Genomic DNA, 21,227 nt, shown 5'->3' with positions numbered 1-21,227 from the left:
GAATTTCGAGTGACACTCACTACACTCCTGAGTTTCTTAAGATAAACTCCACTGCAGAAAAGAAAAACCTTTGGATATCACTGAATAGTACTGAGCCATATAACTGTCCTTTTGCAAAAGCTGAACTCTTCGATGCGATCAATTTAGGGAAGAGCCATTCAGCAGGTCCGGACAACATACACTACAAGATGCTGCGACACCTACATGCGAACACATATGACAAAATCCTTCACCTTTTCAACCGGTTTTGGATGGAAGACTGTTTTCCAAAAGCATGGAAGAAGGCAATAGTTATACCACTTCTAAAACCTGTAAAGGAATGCTTTGAGCCGAACAGTTATCGTCCCATTGCTTTAACCAGCTGTTTAGGAAAAACATTTGAAAGAATGGTTAACAAATGGCTTGTGCACCTTTTGGAAAGTAACAGGTTACTTGATCAGTACCGGTGTGGCTTTAGAGCCAATCACAGTACAGTCGACCAATTAGTCAGGTTAGAAACGAGAATCCATGAATTTTTTGTCCGAAGACAACATTGTGTCTCCATTTTCTTTGACTTATCAAAAGCGTATAACACGATGTGGAGACATGGCATGTTAATGGACTTGCACAATTTCGGAATAAAAGGGCACATGCTTGGTATAATCAAAAGCTATCTCGAGGACCGAATTTTGCAGGGGATGCTATGGAGAAACTTTCTTTGTCTTATACAGAAGAATGGAGTGCCGCAAGGTGGAGTATTAAGTGTTACACTATTTTTAGTGAAGCTCAACTCGATAACTACAGTTATTCCGTCTTCTTTAATGTATTCTTTATATGTTGATGACGTTCAACTTTTTTGCTCCTCTTGTAATATGGTTACTTGCGAGTGCCAATTCCAATTGGGCGTAAACTCTATAGCGCAATGGGTGAATGAAAATGGTTTTAAATTTTGCGCAGGGAAAACAATATACGTACCTTTCAGTCAGTACCGAAGGCTCACACCGGACCCAACATTACATATTAAAGGACGGCAAATCACAGTAAAGAATGAACACAAATTTGTCGGTGTAATCTTTGACAAGAAGCTCAACTTCAAAGCATACAGCGCGTATGCAAAACAGATATCTCTCAGATCCATCAATCTAATAAAGCTCATATCCCACTGATCATGGGGTCCAGATAAAATATGTCTGCTACGCATATACAATACAGTTGACCGGTCACAATTGGACTACGGATGTTTTGTGTAAGACACAGCTCGAAAGTCGGCATTAGAGGTTCTTGACCCGATACGTCATCTTGGACTACGTCTGTGTTCCGGCGCGTTCCGTACGTCTTCCATACAAAGCTTGTATGCAGAAACCAACCAGTTGTCTTTGGAACACAGAAGACTACTTCTTGGAAACATGTACATAATGAGGGTATTGTCCTGTTCAACGCATCCTTGTAGACTACTATTTACAACACCGCGCTTTGAAACACATTTTAGCAACAAACCGGTAGTCATTCCTTCCTTTTTTATCAAGTACTGAAAACTAAATGCAGACCTATGTCACGAGCTAAGAAAACAATTCCTGCAAGGTGAACCTTCTTTTGCTGCTCTTTGGGAGATGAAGCATGCACAATGCGACTTCAGATTAACGAAAAACAGAAAACAGTCTTCACCAAGAGAGTCCTTACTAAGTGAATATTTTGAAATAGAATCAGAATATAATTTATGCATGAAATATTTTACAGATGGATTAAAAGCAATGATAATGTAGGCGCTGCAGTCACATCAAACCAATTTGAAAAACAAATGATACTTCCAAGTCAGGCTACTGTGTTTACTGCAGAACTCTATGCCATTTCGTTAGCTCTTGAAGACATCCTGAAAAGAAAAAATGACCAATCTGTCATATATAGCGACTGCTTGAGCTCTCTTCAAGCTCTAGCATCTAGGGTAACATCTAGAAATAATCTACTGACGAAAATGCAAAATCAATACACCAAATGTCGTAAGAGAGCTTTAAATGTCACTTTCTGCTGGATTCCTAGTCATGTAGGAATCCCCGGTAATGAAAGAGCAGATTTTAAGGCAGCCGGGTACCAAAGATTTGGAGCTACAGGATGTTGGCATACCTTGTTAAGATTATAAAGCCACATTAAAAATAGCAGTTGTAAAACACTGGCAGAAACTGTGGGATCAGCAAGAACATCACAAGCTTCATTGCATAAAACCTGTTTTATGAGAATGGCGCATTTGTTGCCACAGACAACAGATTTTATGAGGTAATCTTATGTCGCTTAAGAATTGGTCACACAAGGCTGACCCATAGTTGCCTAATAAGTAACAAACAACAACCAAGATGCCAACACTGCAGTGAATTTTTAAATGTGCTACACATTTTAATAACATGTCCTGGCTTAGAAAAATGGAGACAAAGATTACCAAAAAAGAATCACTTTCCATCCCATGCTCTTATTGAGCGATTGAACCACTCGTGCCTTATGGAGATACTTTTAACTATTTAAAAGCCACAGGAACTCTACAAGAACTGTAGCACATTTCATGTTCTTATATTTTTACTTGGCCATCTACACCATTTTACCACATTTGAACAAATAAGCTCATTCAAAAAACATGTGCTTGGCGCATTATAGCCTGCACGGCTGCTGCGCCATAAAAATCCAATATCATCATCATCATCACTTCTCATCGGTATAGCCATGTAGATCCTGTACGTGGGCATTCATGTCACCTAATAGATAAATTTCGGCATCATTCCTAAAACCCTTAATATCAGCATTTAGACGTTTCACTAACTCTTGATTCTTCTCTCTGCAATTATTTCCAGTCCACAAATGCGTTACGCGGTGGAGTCAGTGCCAGTGCTGACAGTGGCAAATACTTTCAGTGAAAAACTGGGCACCTAACAGCAGGAAGCGGGGTAGCAAACATTGAAGCAGCTAGGCCTAGCGTTACCGCAATGGCTACTGCTGTCAGCCAATCAGTGTTGGAGGATACTTAGTGGCGAACGTCGAGGCACCTAGGCCTAGCGCTGCCACAGTGGCTACAGCTTCATGAGGGTTGGTGTGCAAAAGTGCTTTGTACCTAACGTCAAAGCAGCTAGGCATAACGTTGCCGCAGTGGCTACTGCTGCCAGAGGATTGGCATGCGAGAGCGCTTGGTAGCGAACGTTGAAGCAGCTAGGCTTAGTATTGCTGCGGGGGTGGCTACAGCCATAGAGCTTCCCACAATAATTATTTTGTGAAACTATGAGTATAGCTGACAGTGGATGGGCATGCAAGAGTCGCTGGTTCTAGACTGCGAGATAAACAAAATGGTGCAAGCAGTGGCTTCGATTAATGCCGTTTCGAACCGATGGTCATGGCATAAAATCTGTAAAATCGGACGGCGAAGGGATTTAGCATCCGAAATTTTATACGTTCTTATAGATTGACTACATGGGGTACATGGTGGAGCCAAATTCGAGAAATGGGGTGATGACTGTAGCAAATTTTCATTGCACACTAGACATCTCTTTAACAGGGGCGTAACCAGGGAACGGGGTGGGGTGAAACCAAGTGCGTTCCACTTGCCCCTGCCCCCTTTTATCCCTTCCTGAAGTTTGTTCACCACGATACCTGGCATAAAATGACATCCAACAACACCCGCCTGCCCAGGCCTTCCCTCCCCTGTCAAATGTGTGCCTCCCCCCGGAAAAAAATCCTGGCTGTGCCATGATCTGTAGGATTTGTTAAAGGTAGCACATTGGAGGGATAACACATTGGGAGTAACACAGCATCACATGAACTAGTAGCTGAGCTGTACTGATGGTGTTGCCAATTTTTTACATGAGAGAAGTATATGCCTCATAATATATATGAACTTTCTTGTGCTAAAAAAATGCTGAGTGCAGCAAGGTAGACTAAGCATTCCTGTCAATTGAATTTTATTTCAAGAAGCCCCACATTTAAGTATGTTGCTGGCTCGCAAGCATCAAATTATCAGACATGTGCCCCTGCAGTGTCAAAAAGAGCATTTCCTTGTTGCTTAAAGATATGTGAAATGTCGATGCAACAAACACCCGCTTCAGTTTTGTCTTGTACGTTTATAAGCATTTCTGTTTTGTTCTTTAAAGGAGTACTGACACAAAAATTTTCTATCTTGTTTTTTCTGCTGCAATAAGTAGCTAATGACCCAGTAATCACGGCACGAAACATCATTGGCTTCAAAGCACGATAGGTAATTATTTGGAGCCTTGTTTGTAGCGACCAGTCCAAGTTTCGGTTTTAGAGAGCAACGAGATGGGCCAAAGAAGGAATGTAAACAAAGCTGGACACGTGATTGCACAAAACTGTAACGTAAGCACGCCGGCGCGCGAGCCATCGCGAGCTTCGTGTTGCTAGTTCGTCTGCTACGCCTGCATGTGCTTTGCGTTGTCCTCGCCATCATTGTCGCCCTCGTTATCATCCTCCAGCAGCGACTATTTCCTGCTTGCGGTAGTGGACGCCGAATTAGACGTAGCCAAACACATTTGATTTGATCCACTACAAAGCAGCAACTTGGAAAGTGCAGCTAGCGACAGCTAGCCACACTTTGCGTACGCAATATGCGTATGCACCGGTACAAGTAGTACGAGCCATTCGTCGAAGGCGCCTTGGGAATGAAGCATATTCCGGAGCAGGACACAAGGCGAGGTAAAAGTCGACACAGCATCAGGCTTGGGGCTATGTAGTCTTGTTGGAAGATCATCGGACTGACTGCTCTAAGCTCGGCCGGTTTTGTTTATACTAGGCACACTCGAAATGAAACGAGTGAATCTGGCTGCTCTTCAGTGGGGTCCATTCTAACCATCCAACGGCGTGCACGAACTCGGACTACATCTGCCGCTTATCGACGCCGATGGTATAGCCAACGAGCAAGCCAAGCGAGCTGGCGATCGCTAGGAAACGGTATATAGGCCTAGCTCGATGGCCGTCGGATCCGAGGCCTACGGTCCTTGTGACCCATCCGCAGCTGGTAATAAAGCATCTGTATTCGTCAACACAATCAACGTCTGCACATTTATGTCGCTAACGAGTGACAATACAATTAGTCTTCCCGATGCCATTGGTAGTGATGAGAAAACACGTTAGACGGGCGAGCCGCTTCGCAGAGACGATTGCAGCAGAGGCTGCGCTGGCCACTTGCGAGTCGAAATCACGCCAACGATTTACTATATCGCGCAACGTTTTATAACATGCACACTTTCGAGGTCACTTTATGAGTTATTTCGTGTCCGAAACAAATTTTAGCCGATTTTTGTGCCGCTGTCAGCGGTGGAAAAAAAAAAAAAGGAAAAAAAAAAAGACAGGAATGATCGGAGCAGCCAGAAACTTGCTCGCAGGACCCATCCTGACAGCAGCGCGAACTCGTGACATAGCGTTTTCTCGGTTGTTTACATTCCTTTCCTGATGTCGATGTAGCGAGGTGCTGTGTTTTCCGGTTGGCTGCGCGCACATACTTTAAAATTGATCTTAAATTTGTTCTCAGCTGTATTCGCCATTGATATTTTACAGACGATTTGTGTGTGCCACATAAATTGATCTCACACGTTAACTCGACTTCAAAATTTTGTGTCAGTACTCCTTTAAGAAGCAGAAAGCAACCACAGTCATAGCTGTGCTAGAAAGTTCACATTATGTCAAACCAACTTCCTGAAAAGTAAGTTCTGTTTTTCTGCGTTCTTGCATTGTTGCAGGGTGCTGCAGTTGATGCAGCTGAGAGACTCTAGACTCCCATTGGGTTCTTGCTCAGGCGAAAAGCTGGAGCTGGCTCTCCTTAGCTTTTTTGAGCAGTTTCGAAAGATATACGTTGGTGATCAAGTTCCAAAAACATCCAAGGTATGTGCCTTTCTGTTGCCTATGTATAGATCTGCTTATCTGGAGGACACTCAATTGGAATGCAAGAATAGAAAAGTACTGCATTTAGACAAATCTAACACGCCCTGAAATCCAATGTGCACCTGATTCTCACGGGATTAAAGTAAAAAAATAAAAGTGCGCCTGAATGTAGCATGTGCTTGATTTATAAAAGAAAACTATAGCATGCCAGCCATGTTCGCAATCAGATAAAATGAGACGTACAGTCGTGGGCAAAAGTGGAGAGACCACGGCTCCGGGCGCGGGAGCAGCTGCGGGGCCTCAACGCGGCGCTGCAATCTTGCGCCTTGAGATCGCTTCGAGAGTGCCCCCAGTGACGACAAACTTCACCCTCGCTCTCGTGCGGGTTCTTATCATGCTTGATGAATTTCTAGTGCACCGTTCGGTTGCTCTGCTGCTGACAGTCACGATGAAGGGGAACAAGCATGGCAAAGCACTGAAAGTCTCTGAAGGGAAAGTAAGGCGAACTGCTTTCCTCTTCCTTCGTTTTCGGCACTCCTTGATGATTACACGTTGATGTCGCGCAGCTTCCACTCGACTCCTGAATCGTTAGGTAGAGATGAATACATCGAGGCGTAAAATTCAAGACGCTGCGGATCCTTGCTTCGAACACCCCCTTCAATTATGTATTGAAAATGTTTGGCACTCACAATTTCAAACACTATGAACGTAACATTCAACTAATACTCAGTGAAGTTGCCATTAACGGCAATAACACCAGCAGCTCATAGAACATGGTGGTAGAGCGTCTGTGGAACACGAAGTTCTATCACAAATACACAGCTGGAGCAGCCACCAATAAGTGCAGATCCGAACCCCATCAAAAACGTGTGGGGGCTGATTAAGAAGCAACTTGCGGCCCGTGATCTCCACACGGCTACAGCTGACCAACTGTGGATTGCCGTAAAACAGGAATGGCAGACTCTTCGGGCTCACCCCGACATTGCGTCATCACTTTATGATTCGAGGCCGCACCGAGCTACTGCTTCAATTGCAGGTATCGAAAACGTGTTGGGGCTGATTAAAGGGACACTAAAGTGAAAAATGATTTCTTCTGCGTAAGTAAATTACCATTCTACAACACCAAAAACACCACTCTTACAACGATAAGACGTTTGGTAAGCCAGAAAAAGCGCAAGAACGAAATACGGGTGGCGACGCCTACTTAAGTTCCCGCACCTGGGGGCTGTGACGTCTTGGGTTTTGATGGCATCTTCTAGGGCCTACTAATTATATATAGTGACACAGATTGACTACATTATGTTCTAAAGGAACCAAATATTAAACATGGCAAGTTACGGGAACCTTTATTCAGCCAACGTGGCCCATATGCGAAAACACACTTTGGAATCCATGACGTCACGCTGACGTACCGGCGCTGGGGTTACGGCGTGAAATTCAAATACTGATACTTGGTCCTTCATTTTCTCATCTAATAAACTATTTTTTTTAAATCACTGCCTGCAGGGTTCTCAAACAAGACTTCATTAGTCTAAACTGATTTATTGTTTCGCTTTAGTGTCCCTTTAAGAAGGAACTCTCGGACCGGGACCTCTGCACGGCTGCAACTGGATCAACTGTGGACTGCCATAAAACAAAAATGGCAGACTCTTCGTGCTCACCCTGATGTTGTGTCATCACTGTATGATTCGATGCCACGTCGGGCTGCTGGTGTAATTGCCGTTAATGGCAAGTTCACTAAGTATTAGTTGAATGTTACGTTCAGATTGTTTGAGCCCGTCAGTGCCAAACATTTTCAATACTTATTTGAAAAGGGTATTCGAAGCGAGGATCCACAGTGCCTTGCATTTTACGCCTCAATGTATTCGTCTCTACCTAACGATTCGGGAGTCGAGTGGAAGCTGCGCGTGCCTTGCAACAGCACGCTGATACAGACACGGCATCGACCCGTAACCGTCAAGGCGCGCTGAAAACGGAGGCAGAAGGAAGCAGTTCGCCCTACTTTCCCTTCAGACACTTTAGGCACTTTGTGATGCGCTATCCCCTTCGCCGCAACCGTCAGCAGCAGAGCAACCGAACGTTGCACTAGAAATTTATAAAGTGTGATAAGCACCCGCGCAAGAGTGAGGGTGAAGTTTGTCGTCACTTGGGGCACTCTCGAAGTTGGTGTGCGGCGTGAGATAGCAGCACCGCCTTGCGCCCCCGCAGCTGCTCCTGTGCGTGGAGCCATGGTCTCTCCACTTTTTCTCACGACTGTACATAATTTACCTTCACAGAAGGGAAGTTTTTTTTAAAATGAGCTTGCATAATGAAAATGGTGTGTGAGTGCTGTTATTTGCGCTTCATTGGCCACAGATACGAGGCACTCAGGGGCTGTATTCTCTAGCGATCACTTTTAGCGATACAACTATCCTTTTCATGAGATTTAACATGACTCTCCATCAAACTTGTCAAAGTATGCAGCTGAGAGTGTTCCTGGCACGGTGTGCTGATAACGAGCTTGGCACAGCACTAGAAATGCTGGCGACCATATACACCTATGCCTCTAGTACTGAGTCGTGCGAAATCTTGCGAAAGTGATTGACCAAGAATAGCACTCCAGATCATGGCCGAGCACAAAATGAACCTACAGCCAACTAGTAACATTGCCACTCTGTATGACCACAGGAACCTTCACGAAAACGTACTCTGTAGCCATCTTGTGATGGTGATGATGCTGCGTCTACAGCTCTGACGGTATGCTGTTCCTAACACTGCATACGCAGTCTTGGTGTCATATCCGACTGTAACACGTAGGCGATTTTCGGATCCATTTTTTCTGAAAAAAGGTGTGCATTAAATTTGTAAATATGGTATTGCTTGACTAAATTTAGTGTTATGAACATGGGTGTCAATTTCTAGAAAACAAGCACGGATATGATGTCACTTCTTTTGTATTGCATTCATGGCTATAGTATTACTGCTGTTCTGACAACTTGTATGCAGTCAAATAACTCTGTGTTCTGTTTGACATTTCTCATATAGCACAGCTTTTCCGTTGCCATGAATCTGCATGTATCACAAATGCAGCAGTGATCATGAGTCAAGGTGATAATGAATGATGTCAAAGGATATAGTAGCTTTCTTCTATTTAATGTGCCAGCAAACTATTGTTACTTCTATGTTATGAAGTCAGTCTGTGCACCTGCTTCACTTATGTTCTATATCTATGACTATATTATGCTGTTTGAATGTCTGTATTATGTAGTGTTTTACTGCTTTTTGCCTCTGTGTAAGTGACTAGGCGTGAAGCTGACATAAGTAAATTCAAACAAGCACTGTTTTATTTAAAATATTCACTTTATGTACGCTTTCTGTATTAAAGTAATGTCTGCTTCTCTTCAATGTCATACAAGTTGCTCATTATTGCTACAAATGCAACACATATTTAGCATTGCTTTTGTTTTTATGTAACTTGTAATTCATACTGTAAATTTGGTTCTTCCAGGTGTATCGTCGTCTCTCAGAGGTGCTTGGTCTCTCTGATGACTCCATGGTGCTAAGCGTATTTGTTCGTAAGATTATAACCAACCTGAAGTATTGGAGCTACAGTGAGGCCATTGTGAGCAAGACGCTGCAGCTGTTGAGTGACTTGAGTGTCGGTTACTCTTCAGTGAGGAAATTGGTTAAGCTGGAAGAAGTTCAGTTCATGCTCTCCAATCACACAGTAAGTTTAGGGGCCTGACCCCTCGCCTTCCTCTTCCCACTTTTTTTCTGTGTACAGCTGAACCCCGCTACAACAAATTGACGGGGTGTGTGAAAAACTTTGTTGTCGTGGAAATTCGTTGTTGTGGTATTATCAAATATATAGGCAACATGTGACTCGCTGATGCAAAAAGCAAGCTTTAATTCCAAAAATCAGTCAGCGTAGCTTATTTGCACTTCTTGCCAAGCACTAGTACAACGCAGCTCTCGCATGCCGCCAGCAGAGCCATTGCCTCATCGTCGTCCTGAGACCCTATGCAACGCCTGATTGTATAGAATGCGTACATGACCTGCGATGTAGTCGGTGGTCCGGGCTCATGTTGCGCGGCTGTCTCATCTTCGTCCAATGAAGCACAGTCTTCCCGGACTCTCTTCAGGATTTCTTGGTCTGTCAATTCTTTGCGTGCCACCGTGCACGAGTCGGTTTCGATGTACTCGTTAGGATGTACATCGGCGGGCACATCTCCACTCTCTTGCAGGGCTGTCCACGCGGCTGCGACTTCATCAAACAGCAACTCGTCTCCATCGCTACCTTTGTTCTCAGAGTCCAAAGTCTCGGCAGCCTGTGCAGTGAACCCAGCATGGCAGAAACAGTTGCAGGTTATGGCACTTCTCATTGCGCACCACGAAGTGGCAATCATTTGGAGCGCCGTACAGAGGCCCACTTTTGTTTCGTGGCCTAACTGTGTGTTAAGAAGCAGCCTTTGAATAAGGAACTCACAGTAGGACCGCTTGACGCTCTGGATGACCCCTTGGTCGAAGGGTTGAATGATAGAGGTGCAGTCTGGTGGGAAAAAATTTAACTGCGCATTTTCCTGCTTGGCGTCCTCTACGATGTAGGCGGAACAATTGTCTGGAAGTAAACAAATCTTTCAGTCTTGCCTTCCTATGTCCCGGTTGAAGGCTTCGACCCACTCTCCAAAAATAGCCCGGGTCATCCACGTCTAAACGTTATCCATGTACTTCATGGGAATGCTCCGATTTCCTTTGAAGCAGTGTGATTTGTCACTTTTTCTGAGGACAAAAAGCGGTCGCTTATCCAAACTGTCCATATTAGCGTACAGGGGCACGGTTATTCTCTTCTTACTGTGCTTGCCTCCATGCGAGCTCAGCCCCTTAAAATCCCGGGTCCTGGTGGGCAGCATCTCGTAGAAGAGCCGGTCTCATCGGCATTATAAATGCCTGATGGCATTCAGGAGGCCTGTGAGGCTGGCTGACTTACAACCACGCAGTGGCGCCGTCACTATCCATCGAAGCGCTTCGGCTGTAGCATCCTTGCTCTTCAATATTGTCGAAAGAGAGCTCGCCGCAATTCTAAATTCTTCCGCGATGACTGGTTTTTTCCTTCCAGCTTCAGCCTGGGCGATAACTCGAGCCTTCTCTTCTAGTGACAAAAATGCGTTTCTTTGTCAGCTGCGATATGCTTCAGCTGATGATCCATCATCTTCAAGAGACAATGACCAAATGGTGGGCAATCGTTTGTCGTCAAGCGTGTGTCGCCCAAACACCTCGTTGCACCCTACCGGGATTTGACTTCGCAACCGCTACTTGATATAGTAATTGTTGTACACCGGAGCCATTTGCACAAAACTTTGTAGAAAATGAATATTTAGAAATACTATAACAAAATTGTGTTTTTGTTATGTGTACGCGCACCATTTTCTTAATCAATATAACCCAAAACATTTCCTTGGAGCTCAGATGCTCCTCCATAAGAGTGCGTTGCATCGCCATCACCAACGCGGCATGGCGGCTTTCTGTTTTGTTGGCAGCTTTCTGTTTTATTTACGTTGCATCATGGCCTGAGAAGCTCCAATTTGTGCGTTTTTCTTTATGCTATCAAGGTGGATGGCTTGTCAAGGCATGAAAAAACAGTTTTAGGGATTTCGATAAGCTACAGTTTAAATAATTTTGCCCACGTCCGCTCCGTAAAAACTTCGTTGAAGTTAAAATGTGTCCACAAAGTAGTTCATTTTGGAGGGAATTTCGATGCATTATGTTCTATGGGACATTGATGGGGAATTAAAAAATCTGCAGCGTGGTGAAAATTTCGTTGAAGTGGACTTCGTTGTGCCTGTATTCGACTGTATTCAAGATATGCCGAGGGACACCGACACCGATCCTCAACACAGGAACGGGCGCCTAAGAGCTGCGCTCCAAAACGCGACTCTTCGTGGATATTTTATAGCTTCCTAAGGAATAGAGTGCTGCTAACGGTGTATTATGACTAGGTAGTTTAAAATTAAATGCGTAGTAGTTAAGAAATGAAAGTTTATTTAATGGGGCCATGACACGGTCGTCTAATTATTCTTGGCCCATCATTGAGTCGAGAGGCCAATATGGTTTGGCGAGGGGGGGGGGGGGGGGGGGGAGCGGAGCTCTCTGCACACATTTTAACCCAAAATTTCAATTTGAAATAACTGCCTCTAAGCCTCTCCTACTGACAGTGAATGCCATTTTGGCATGAATTTTGTGGTGTCTGGCAGTTTGTGGCCAGTGCTGTGTCTTCCGCTCCGAAACAGTCCAAAACCACATCCGACGTCTTGCTCTGCACACCCTGGCACCCAATGGCTTAGGACTGGGTGTTGGTATTGAATTTTGCTCACAATTCTTTAACTCGCGCAATAAAAGCAGCACGAATCGGCATGCCTGCAGAAACTATCCGAGGCAGACTACTGAGACGCATGCGACCATGCCTTATTTTCGGCTTCTGCAGTCGCTTCTGGTGCTTGCAGTACACAAGAGCATAGCCTTTGAAAATGGGTTTCGTAACTCCAAGGAAGCCGTTGCTGGTGGTGAGATTTCATTTCGTTGCCAGTTAGTGTTGCCAGACTGCTGTACAGTTTAACTATGATATTAAAAAATTATTTTCTATCACACTGAATGCACTCAAATTTTTGCCAGCTTGCTGTGGGATGCATACGTTTAACATGCCATACATAATTCAAGCTTCAGAAATTTGCTGTGGTGTCTCCTTTAAAAGGGACCCTGAAACAATTTTGACAATTTTGTACGAACATACTGATTTCTTAGGGTAGGTCCTTGTGATCATTAAATGATGCATTTAAGCACTCTGCGGAAAGCGTGTAATTTATTACAAAGTTTTTAAGAGGTGCATTGCTACCAATTGCAGCGGCGCGGCTCCCCCAAGTTTTCAGCCGCTCCGTTACAACCTACGTAGTTAGCGCTATTGACTTCAGTTGGGCAAGCTATCTGATTGGCTCCCCAGGTAACGTCATTGATAATTTTGCCTACTTGATGGTGAACAGATGTTGTTCATTATATATATAATACATATACAATTTCTTGCTTGGGTTACCATGCGACACGTCAGTATGGAATGTTCTTTATAGTTGGAATGTTCGCTAACGTGTTTCTATTAAACAAAAGGTAACAGAAAGAGAATACACAGTGACAGTTTATCACCACACTCGAGCACTTCTGGCACACAGCAAGTGTTGTCTGCTTTTGTTGCAACGTGCTCCGTGTTGACGTAAGCTGCTTGGTCAGTGTTGGTCTTGACGTTTCTTTTTGCAAGCACCATGAATTGCCCTTGTTGCATTTGTGGCTGCAAATCAAACGATTGGCAACATGTCAAACAGCGACATCGTGTCCTTCTGGAAGGCAACAGGTGAGGGGAGTGGGTGCAGCGCATTGGGCTGTCGGTATCTGATTGGTGCCAGGGTCTACGCATTTGCAGCCATCGCTTCGTGCCGGAGGATTACTACCACAGTAGAGTTTGTGTGTCTGGTATAGCAATAAACGCAGGCGAACGGGGCATTTTGCCAGAGTGGTGGAGGCGCAAATCCGAGCTGCCTGCATAGTGCAGCCAAGGGATGACACAGAGCTCAACCAGACAAACACAGAGCTAATATAGCAGTAACTAACTGTATTCTACTTCGCTGCTGGTTTGTATATTTGGCAGCGCAGAATTGGGATCACACCTTTCTAAATGCTTAAATTTTAGTTTTACACTTGGTTACAGCAATGTTACAGCAATGTCTTCTGTGTTTGGCTGGTTAAGCTTTGCGCCACCATGTGGCTGCACCGTGCAGGGCCCTCATGTTTAAGCTAAAGCCCTTTCATCACAGCAGCAGTAGTATGGAGGGGCTTTAGTTTAAGCCTCTGCCCATCCGTTGAAATGCCCAGCTCGCTTGCATTTACCGGACCTGCTCGGCACTGCAACGGAACACTCGCAACACAGGCTGCTTGAATAGCTCTCGCTGATGATCAACGGCCATGAGGCTAGTGGGTGGTTGGAGAGGCTTTGTGCGCTGGCTGCAAGATACCGGATGTAGATGACACAATGTTGCATCATGACTCGAGTAAGTGAAGGCAGAGCTTAGCCCCGATCGCTTGGTCAACAAATTGAGAAAAAGCATGGCTAGGGAGGAGGTTAACTTGTTATCGTCCATAGCTCTCTTAATTTGACGCGTTTCACTGAAACTGTGGTGCAAAATTTTTACTGCAGCTGTACCCTATGTCTACAAAACCATTTCAAGGACCCTTCAAGGGTACCCAAGGTTGTTTTATGGCACACCAAAGGAGATTTCATCGGATAGGAGGGGCCTGGAACCACTTTTTATCAAAGTGGAGAAATGCATTCGAAGTTAAAATAGGCTGTTTCAGAAATATTTTGCGGCAAAAAGTACTTAAATTTGTTCAGTAGAAGTGGAGTTATTGGCAATCAAACACGCCCTTTGCGGTGGTTCCGCTCCTTCTTCAATGCCTTGCACCGCGAAGGCTACGGGGGAGCAGGGCATACTACTAATCATGCTCTGCCTACTAAATGTCATTGTGATGCACAGTTAAAATTCGATTTTGGATGTTCCTGTAGATGCCACTACTTCCGATTTTGGCACCTACGATGCGCCAAGCGTAAGCGAAACACAGTTGTCCTCAGCGAGCCACAGTGCGCTCAGCCAGTGCACTTGTCGCAGCATCCCGCGGCGGCTGCAGTATCTATGCCACATAGCAGACTGCAGCTACATGCAGGTGTAGTACGCAAGTGCAGCATTTGCTTTGTGCACGACAAGGCTTGAGTGCACACTCGCACTCATATGCTCCAGTCTAGCCATGCTAAGTGGTGCAGACCGGCTTCGTCCTGCACCAGCTTGACCGACGGATAGTAGCCAGATTGAACTTGTGCATTTTGAAGTGCTATCAATAGCTCAGTGTGAAGTCTGCCAAGTCTACCAAGCACTGCCAGGAGTGAGCATGCGCTGGCAAGTGTGCGTGTGATCTGACCTTAAGGTTCATGTGGTTAGAGGCTAGTTGAGTGTTCAAAACTAGTCGAAATTAGTGAGACCTGACGGCTATGACACTGATAAACAGGGTGGCCAAAGTTGGGTAGCCAAAGCAAATTGTCGAGAGCTCTGACAAACGTGAAATTTACTGCGTATAAAGCACTGGTTAGTCCTATCTTGGAGTATGCGTCCTGCTTATGGGACCCTTACACTAAAACAATCATAGACAAATTGTAAAAAGTGCAGAGAATGGCCGTTCGCTTCATTTGCAACTGCTACAGAAGGACAGACAGCGTGATAGATATGATTAATATGCTAAACCTTGAGACTCTCCGATCAAGACGCACAGAACACAGGCTTAAGTTCTTATATTTGTTATACAATAATAAGACGCAGATTGACAAGGCTCGCTATCTCACCCCTGTATCACAAGCAAACACTCGCTTTAACCACAGAAAGCATTTACAAGAATACCGGGTTTGTACCAATTCATTTAAATATTCTTTTTTTCCTAATATTGTTTTTCATTGGAATAGGTTACCACAGAGTGTTGTTGACTCTAAGGATGTTGTGGATTTTATTGCCTGTTAGAAAAATAAATGCATGATTTTTTGTTCTTTGCCTTTGTTTTTGTACTTTTGTTTTGATTATGTTCCTGTGCTCACTCCTGCTTGGACTCCAATCGGAGTCTGCAGTATTGTCAAACAAAAAAAAAATAATTCCTGCATGGGCAGCTGCAGCTGAGCGTACATGAGCAAACGATAGTCATCTTCTTCTGGAAGTAGGTAATTATTATATAAATTTGAAAAGCAGTATTTCACTTACTTCAGCCTGTTTATTAAACTTTGTCAATAAATAAAATAAATATAAATATGTAAATATATATGGTAGGAAGAAGTGCACAGATCAAAATGCTCTTCTTGATGTCAACTATTGGCCGATAGGAGTGTATGGGAATCTGCTATATTAAGAAATAGTGTCCAGAAAAGAATGAGGAGCAGGCTTTGGTTGAAAAGAAGAGAGTTTGAGAGAATGGTGACTATATTATCAATATAAATATGTAAATATAAATATAAACGGTAGGAGGAAGCGCCCTGATCCAAAAGCTCTTCTTGATGTCAGCTATTGGCCGATAGGAGCGTATAGGAATCTGCTATATTAAGAAATAAAGTGTCCAGAAAAGAGTGAGGAGCAGGCTTCTGTTGAAAAGAGAGAGTTTGAGAGAATGGTCGCTTCGCACTCCGCTTGCGAGCTCCACACTCCACGCACGACTGCAAAACTTGGCTGAGATGTTCACAGCAGCGTATGGTATCTGCTGATTGTTTTTACACCAAGCCCAAGGGGTGCTTCAGGACCCTTTAAGGATGGAGATGATAGACAAGTTGTCTTATGTCAGGTGCCTCAAACACGTGGTTTCAATGGTTCATTATGCAGTTATTACGGCTGGCCACTTTACTGGCCTTAAAGATTTAGAACCTTAGAACCTTTAGACACTGCAACTCGCCGCAAGCCGTTTGCAGTTCGCAGACTGCACCAGTGGTCTTGCTGGCAAAAGGCGAAATCTGCCTGTCATACGGTACAGAGGATCTCCCTCCGGCACAGTAACATAGGCACTCAGCAATAGATGAGTGGTCGCGGCTACGCTCTGGCGCCCCGACAGCCTCACAGTTGCTGATCGCTCGCCACCGATATTATCGCTAGGCCTTTTCTGGCTCACTTTGAATCTGTAGCAAATGGTGCTTCAGAACGAACTGCCAACTCTTCCAAGCAGCAACGTTTTGTTACCATTGTTGCCACTTTACCCTCTCCTTGCAATAATTTCACACGAAGAGAAAACATGCTGATATTTGCGGCACCGCCAGCTGTGATGCGAGCATGGCCAAGCCGAGGTTTGCTGTCCACTGTCAGTAGCCATGCATTGCAGCCACGGAGGAAGAATATTTAGGAGTTGAAACTCCCACCAGCGCGGGCCCGCGTGGGTGACCAGATAATATCACAGAAATAGCATGCGCCGACGGGGGCTCATGCAGGGACGGTGCCTTGTGGTGCCTCATGCTAACCGCATCGCAAGGGGGGAAGCAAACACTGGGGCACACTCTTTTCAGTGGCACCCGTGTCTTTCGCTCAAAGCAGACGACAAGCAGACGGACGTTCGTTTCAGCGGGCATGCCGTAACATTGTGTTTGTGTGCCTATACTGGCCTCGCGGATCGCACTTTACGGGATCAAAGCGTCCGCTGTCCTGCTAGATAACGGGTCGAACGCAGTTGAACATTTAAAACAAACTTTAATTACACTAAGAAGGTCAAAAAAGCAAGTCAAAAATACACAAAATGTTCAGTTTTAGCCCGTAAAAAAGTGGCCCTGTCTCTAGGGCTGGTGGGGCGAGTCTGCTTATCCCGCGCTTTTCCAACCACGGTTTCCATCCCCATCGCCGTCCCCCAGATTCAGGAAACATCACCCATCACCTCGAAGCGTCGTCACTGGGTCACTTCCAGGAACCGAACGGAGGGAGCGGGTCCTTTCTCTCGCGCACAGTTCGTAGTCCGCGGGGGGTCAGTGAAAGAGAACGCAATATACAATATAAGTAATACATTGCATATTGTATTAGCAGTATATGTAAGGACTCAAGCAATATAAGTAAGGACGGCTTGCTTCCCTCTTGAAAGAAAAGTTTGGTCGTGCGTTCGCAATGCACGCAGAACAGCGCCCTTAGGTCAAACAGCAACAGTTCTTGTCGGTGTCTGTTAGAGGGCCGTAATACTAACAGCGCTGCTACGCATAAATGCCCTTAGGAATTTTGCTAGCCTAAGATGGGGTGCAGGTGTTTCGCTAAATATTGCGAAAGTGGGTACAAGTCTTGGAGGGAAAAGGTGAGCATCTTCAAGGCTTCAAATGATCCTAAACGACTGCAAGCATAGGCTCCGGCGATTCCTGGGGACGGCCGTCAGCTCATATATAGAAATTACGTCTGTGAGAAGCACTTCACGAGCAACATGATGAGACAGGATAAATACTACGGTGAGCTTAGGGGAAAGGTAATCATAGTACACCCCCAAAAATAACCTGGACTGCGTCCAGAGGCTGTTCCTTGCATCTTGTGTCTCCAGCATCTTTGACATCCCCGGAAGAAAAGTGGGCTCCGTGGGAAGTGCCATCAAATATCAGTCATGGTACCGTTAAAAGATCAAGAATGAATGTATACGACAAGCCAGGAACATAAACGGCAATGAACATCGGCGATGTTGAAACAGTGTGTGAGGCCCATGAGCTTAATCAAAGTCATTGCGTGGGTGTTGAATAATTGTGCGGTGTACAACTGGAAGCTACAGATCATCTTATTATAGCGTCATCGAAAGGAATGCGTTTTATTTTTTACTGTGCTGCAATGCTTGAAGCGTAGCACTATTCACTGTCCAGGCTACCAGCAATAAAGAAGCGCATGCGAGTGCCCTCAGTAGAACTTGTGCCAGGTGCGCGGCTAAGTGCAAGCAACACACGCGACCGGTTGCCTTGGCAACAGAAACGGCTTAAATTTCTTTTTCAGCGTCCAGCTACCGCTAGCATGATAGTTGCTTTGCGGGCTTGTGACCTTTTCTGGTCACCACAAACAGCGGAGTTTTCACTTCTATATGTTTTTTGCTCTGTGACTGCAGCTGAGCTTGATTTGTATCGGAACTCTCGTCAGTGCTAAACGTTTGAAGTTCTTTTCGCAATCGACTCGGAGGACTCTTCTGATGGTTTTGAGAGTGATGAACAACATTAGCAAATCTTTGTGAGAAAAAACTCTAAGGCAGTAAACAAGTAATATTCTCTAGCACAGATTATCGTCTAGCGTATAAAGTCTTACGACGTGGCATACTACGGAGTTCAGTCCCTCGCCCAATAAAGCGCAAAGTCCGGGTGTCGCGGCATAAGCCCCCCCAGTGGTCGCTCACGTGTGGTGGGAACTTTCGTTAACAGGCCATATGCGTCGGAGGCGGCTTGGGTAGGCCGTGGCGGGGACACGGCGACAGCCGCTTGGTTAGTGGCTCAAGATTCCAGCGCCGGAACTGCAAGAGTGCTAGACTCCCGAGTGCACAGGAACTGCAAGATCTCAGGACCCGGCCAGGCACGGAACACGGGCAGGCGCCGGAACTGTGAGAGTACCAGACTCCTGAGCGCTCAGGAACTGCAAGATCTCGGGACCTGGCCAGGCACGGGACACGGGCAGGTGCCAGAACTTCGAGAGCGCCAGACTCCCGAGCACGCAGGAACTGCAAGATCTCAGGACCCGGCTAGGCACGGGACACGGGCAGAACCTTGGTTCGGTGGCTCGCGACCTGTCACAAGGCTTCCCAGCGGTACACCCGGGTAGCCCTCTTGGGACTCCTTCCACGAACCTCGCTCGACCCTCGTTCGATCGGCCCTCCTGGCAGCCGCTGCCTGTTCACTCGTGTCTTCCTCTTCCTTTTCTTTCTTTTTTCTTCCGCCACCAACCCTCGTGCTATCTTTTTTTTCTTTCCGCGTCGTGCCGCATGTGTAGTTGCCATCATCGTCGTCTTTTTCACCACAGGCCCCTTAATCGAGAAGTGGTGGAAGAGTCCAGGAAGTTGACCAGCAGGAAGAATAATGTATTGGTCTTCTAAGCGCGTGGGACAAGTATAAGAAATGCGACAAGGACTACCAGTCACTCCTAAAATCCACTCGACACCAGTTTTTTAATCGCGACCTATCATCTCTGCTAACCAACAACCCTCGTAAGTTCTGGCGCATCATAAATCCTAGCTTTCATCCTGACATTTTGCTTACCAACTGTAACGGCGTCATAATTAATGAGTCTGAATGTGCTCAGGTTTTTAATGACACCTTTTCATTAGTATTCACCAAAGTAGACATTAGCTCATCCCCTGGTTTAAATACAATCCATGACATTTGCATGCCTGAAATTGTGATTAATGAAACAGGTATCTTAGCTTTATTAAACAATCTTAAAATTACTAGTAGTTCGGATCACCTCGGCTTTAACAATAAGATACTTAAGAGTACATCTCAAAGCATTTGTGCTGTGTTGTCCTGTTTGTTTTCGCAATCATTATCACACGGACTAATTCCTAATGACTGGCGGATAGCCAAAGTAATACCTATGTTTAAATCAGGTGAGCGTTCCCCTCCATTGAACTATCGACCAATCTCGTTAACCAGCACCGTTTGCAAACTTCTTGAGCATATCATTTACAGCCAAGTCATTAACTACCTCGAAGATCATAACATTATTTTCAATTATCAGCATGGTTTCTGCAAGGGATTTTCATGTGACGCTCAACTAGCGGGCTTCGCTAACAACTTACAATTATAACTTGACGCAGGCTTTCAGGTCAACGCAGTGTTTCTAGATTTTTCAAAGGCTTTTGATCGGGTTCCTCATCACAGACTTCTACTGAAGGTAGCACAGCTTAACATCCACCCTATCGTGCTCGCTTGGATTAAGGACTTTCTGTCATCTAGAACACAGTTCACCTCGGTTAATATAACTCCTCCTCTACTCATGTGACATATGGTGTACCACAAGGAAGTGTGCTCAGACCTTTGCTTTTTTTAATCTATATTAATGATTTACCTGCCTGTGTAACATCTAGAATTAGACTTTTCGCTGATGACTGCGTAATTTACCGTAACATTACTAGTGACAGTGACTGCCAATCCCTACAATGGGATCTCAACGCAGTAAGCTCATGGTGCCCATCCTGGTTAATGTCATTAAACATTTCTAAAACAAAACAGATATCTTTCACTCGTCGCACAGATCGTATTCCAACCACTTATATTCTTAACGACAATACTGTAGAACTAACAACAACATACAAGTACCTTGGTATGCACCTTCAGTTTGACCTATCATGGCATCACCATATCGACCTCACCCTAGCGTCTGCTAACCGCTCACTTGGTCTTCTCAAACGTAACCTCAGACACGCCCCTGTGTACGTTAAAAAGCTGGCTTATATAACTCTAATACGCCCTAAAATCGAATATGCTGCGGCCATCTGGGACCCTGAGCAAGCCTACGTTATCAATAACATCGAATCCTTGCAGAACTGCGCTGTTCGCTACATATTTTGAGACTACTCACCCTTCACAAGTGTTACAGCATTAAAAAAACGTGCCGAACTGGAAGATTTATCATATCGCTGCAAACTTGCTCGTTTAAGCTTATCACCACCCATAAGCTTTATCACCACCCCTCCCTTCGAAGTGATTTGTTTCAGTCACCTCATGCCATCTTTCCGCGCCGTGATCATTCTTTCAAAATTAAACGCGTGAAGTGTCATTCCTCGTCTTAGGCCAATTCATTCTTTCCCCGTACTATTATCGAACGGAACAAATTACCATCAGCCATCGCCACAGACAC

The 21,227-nt window shown here is 45.1% G+C and overlaps 1 protein-coding gene across 3 annotated transcripts in view; it reads left to right on the top strand.

The window, feature by feature from the left end:
- Ranbp16 (Ran-binding protein 16) overlaps positions 1–21,227 on the top strand; it is a 90,766-nt gene that overhangs the window by 37,653 nt on the left and 31,886 nt on the right. For all 3 annotated transcript variants that reach the window (XM_050191804.3, XM_050191805.3, XM_055061500.2), the window contains 2 exons: positions 5,706–5,847; positions 9,335–9,553. In XM_050191804.3, coding sequence (XP_050047761.1) covers positions 5,706–5,847; positions 9,335–9,553 — 361 coding nt within the window. The remainder of the gene's footprint in view (positions 1–5,705; positions 5,848–9,334; positions 9,554–21,227) is intronic.

Source organism: Dermacentor andersoni, chromosome 1 (genome assembly GCF_023375885.2).
Source record: "Dermacentor andersoni chromosome 1, qqDerAnde1_hic_scaffold, whole genome shotgun sequence".
Taxonomy (NCBI): Eukaryota; Metazoa; Arthropoda; class Arachnida; order Ixodida; family Ixodidae; genus Dermacentor; species Dermacentor andersoni.
This window is presented reverse-complemented; position numbering and strand designations above follow the sequence as displayed.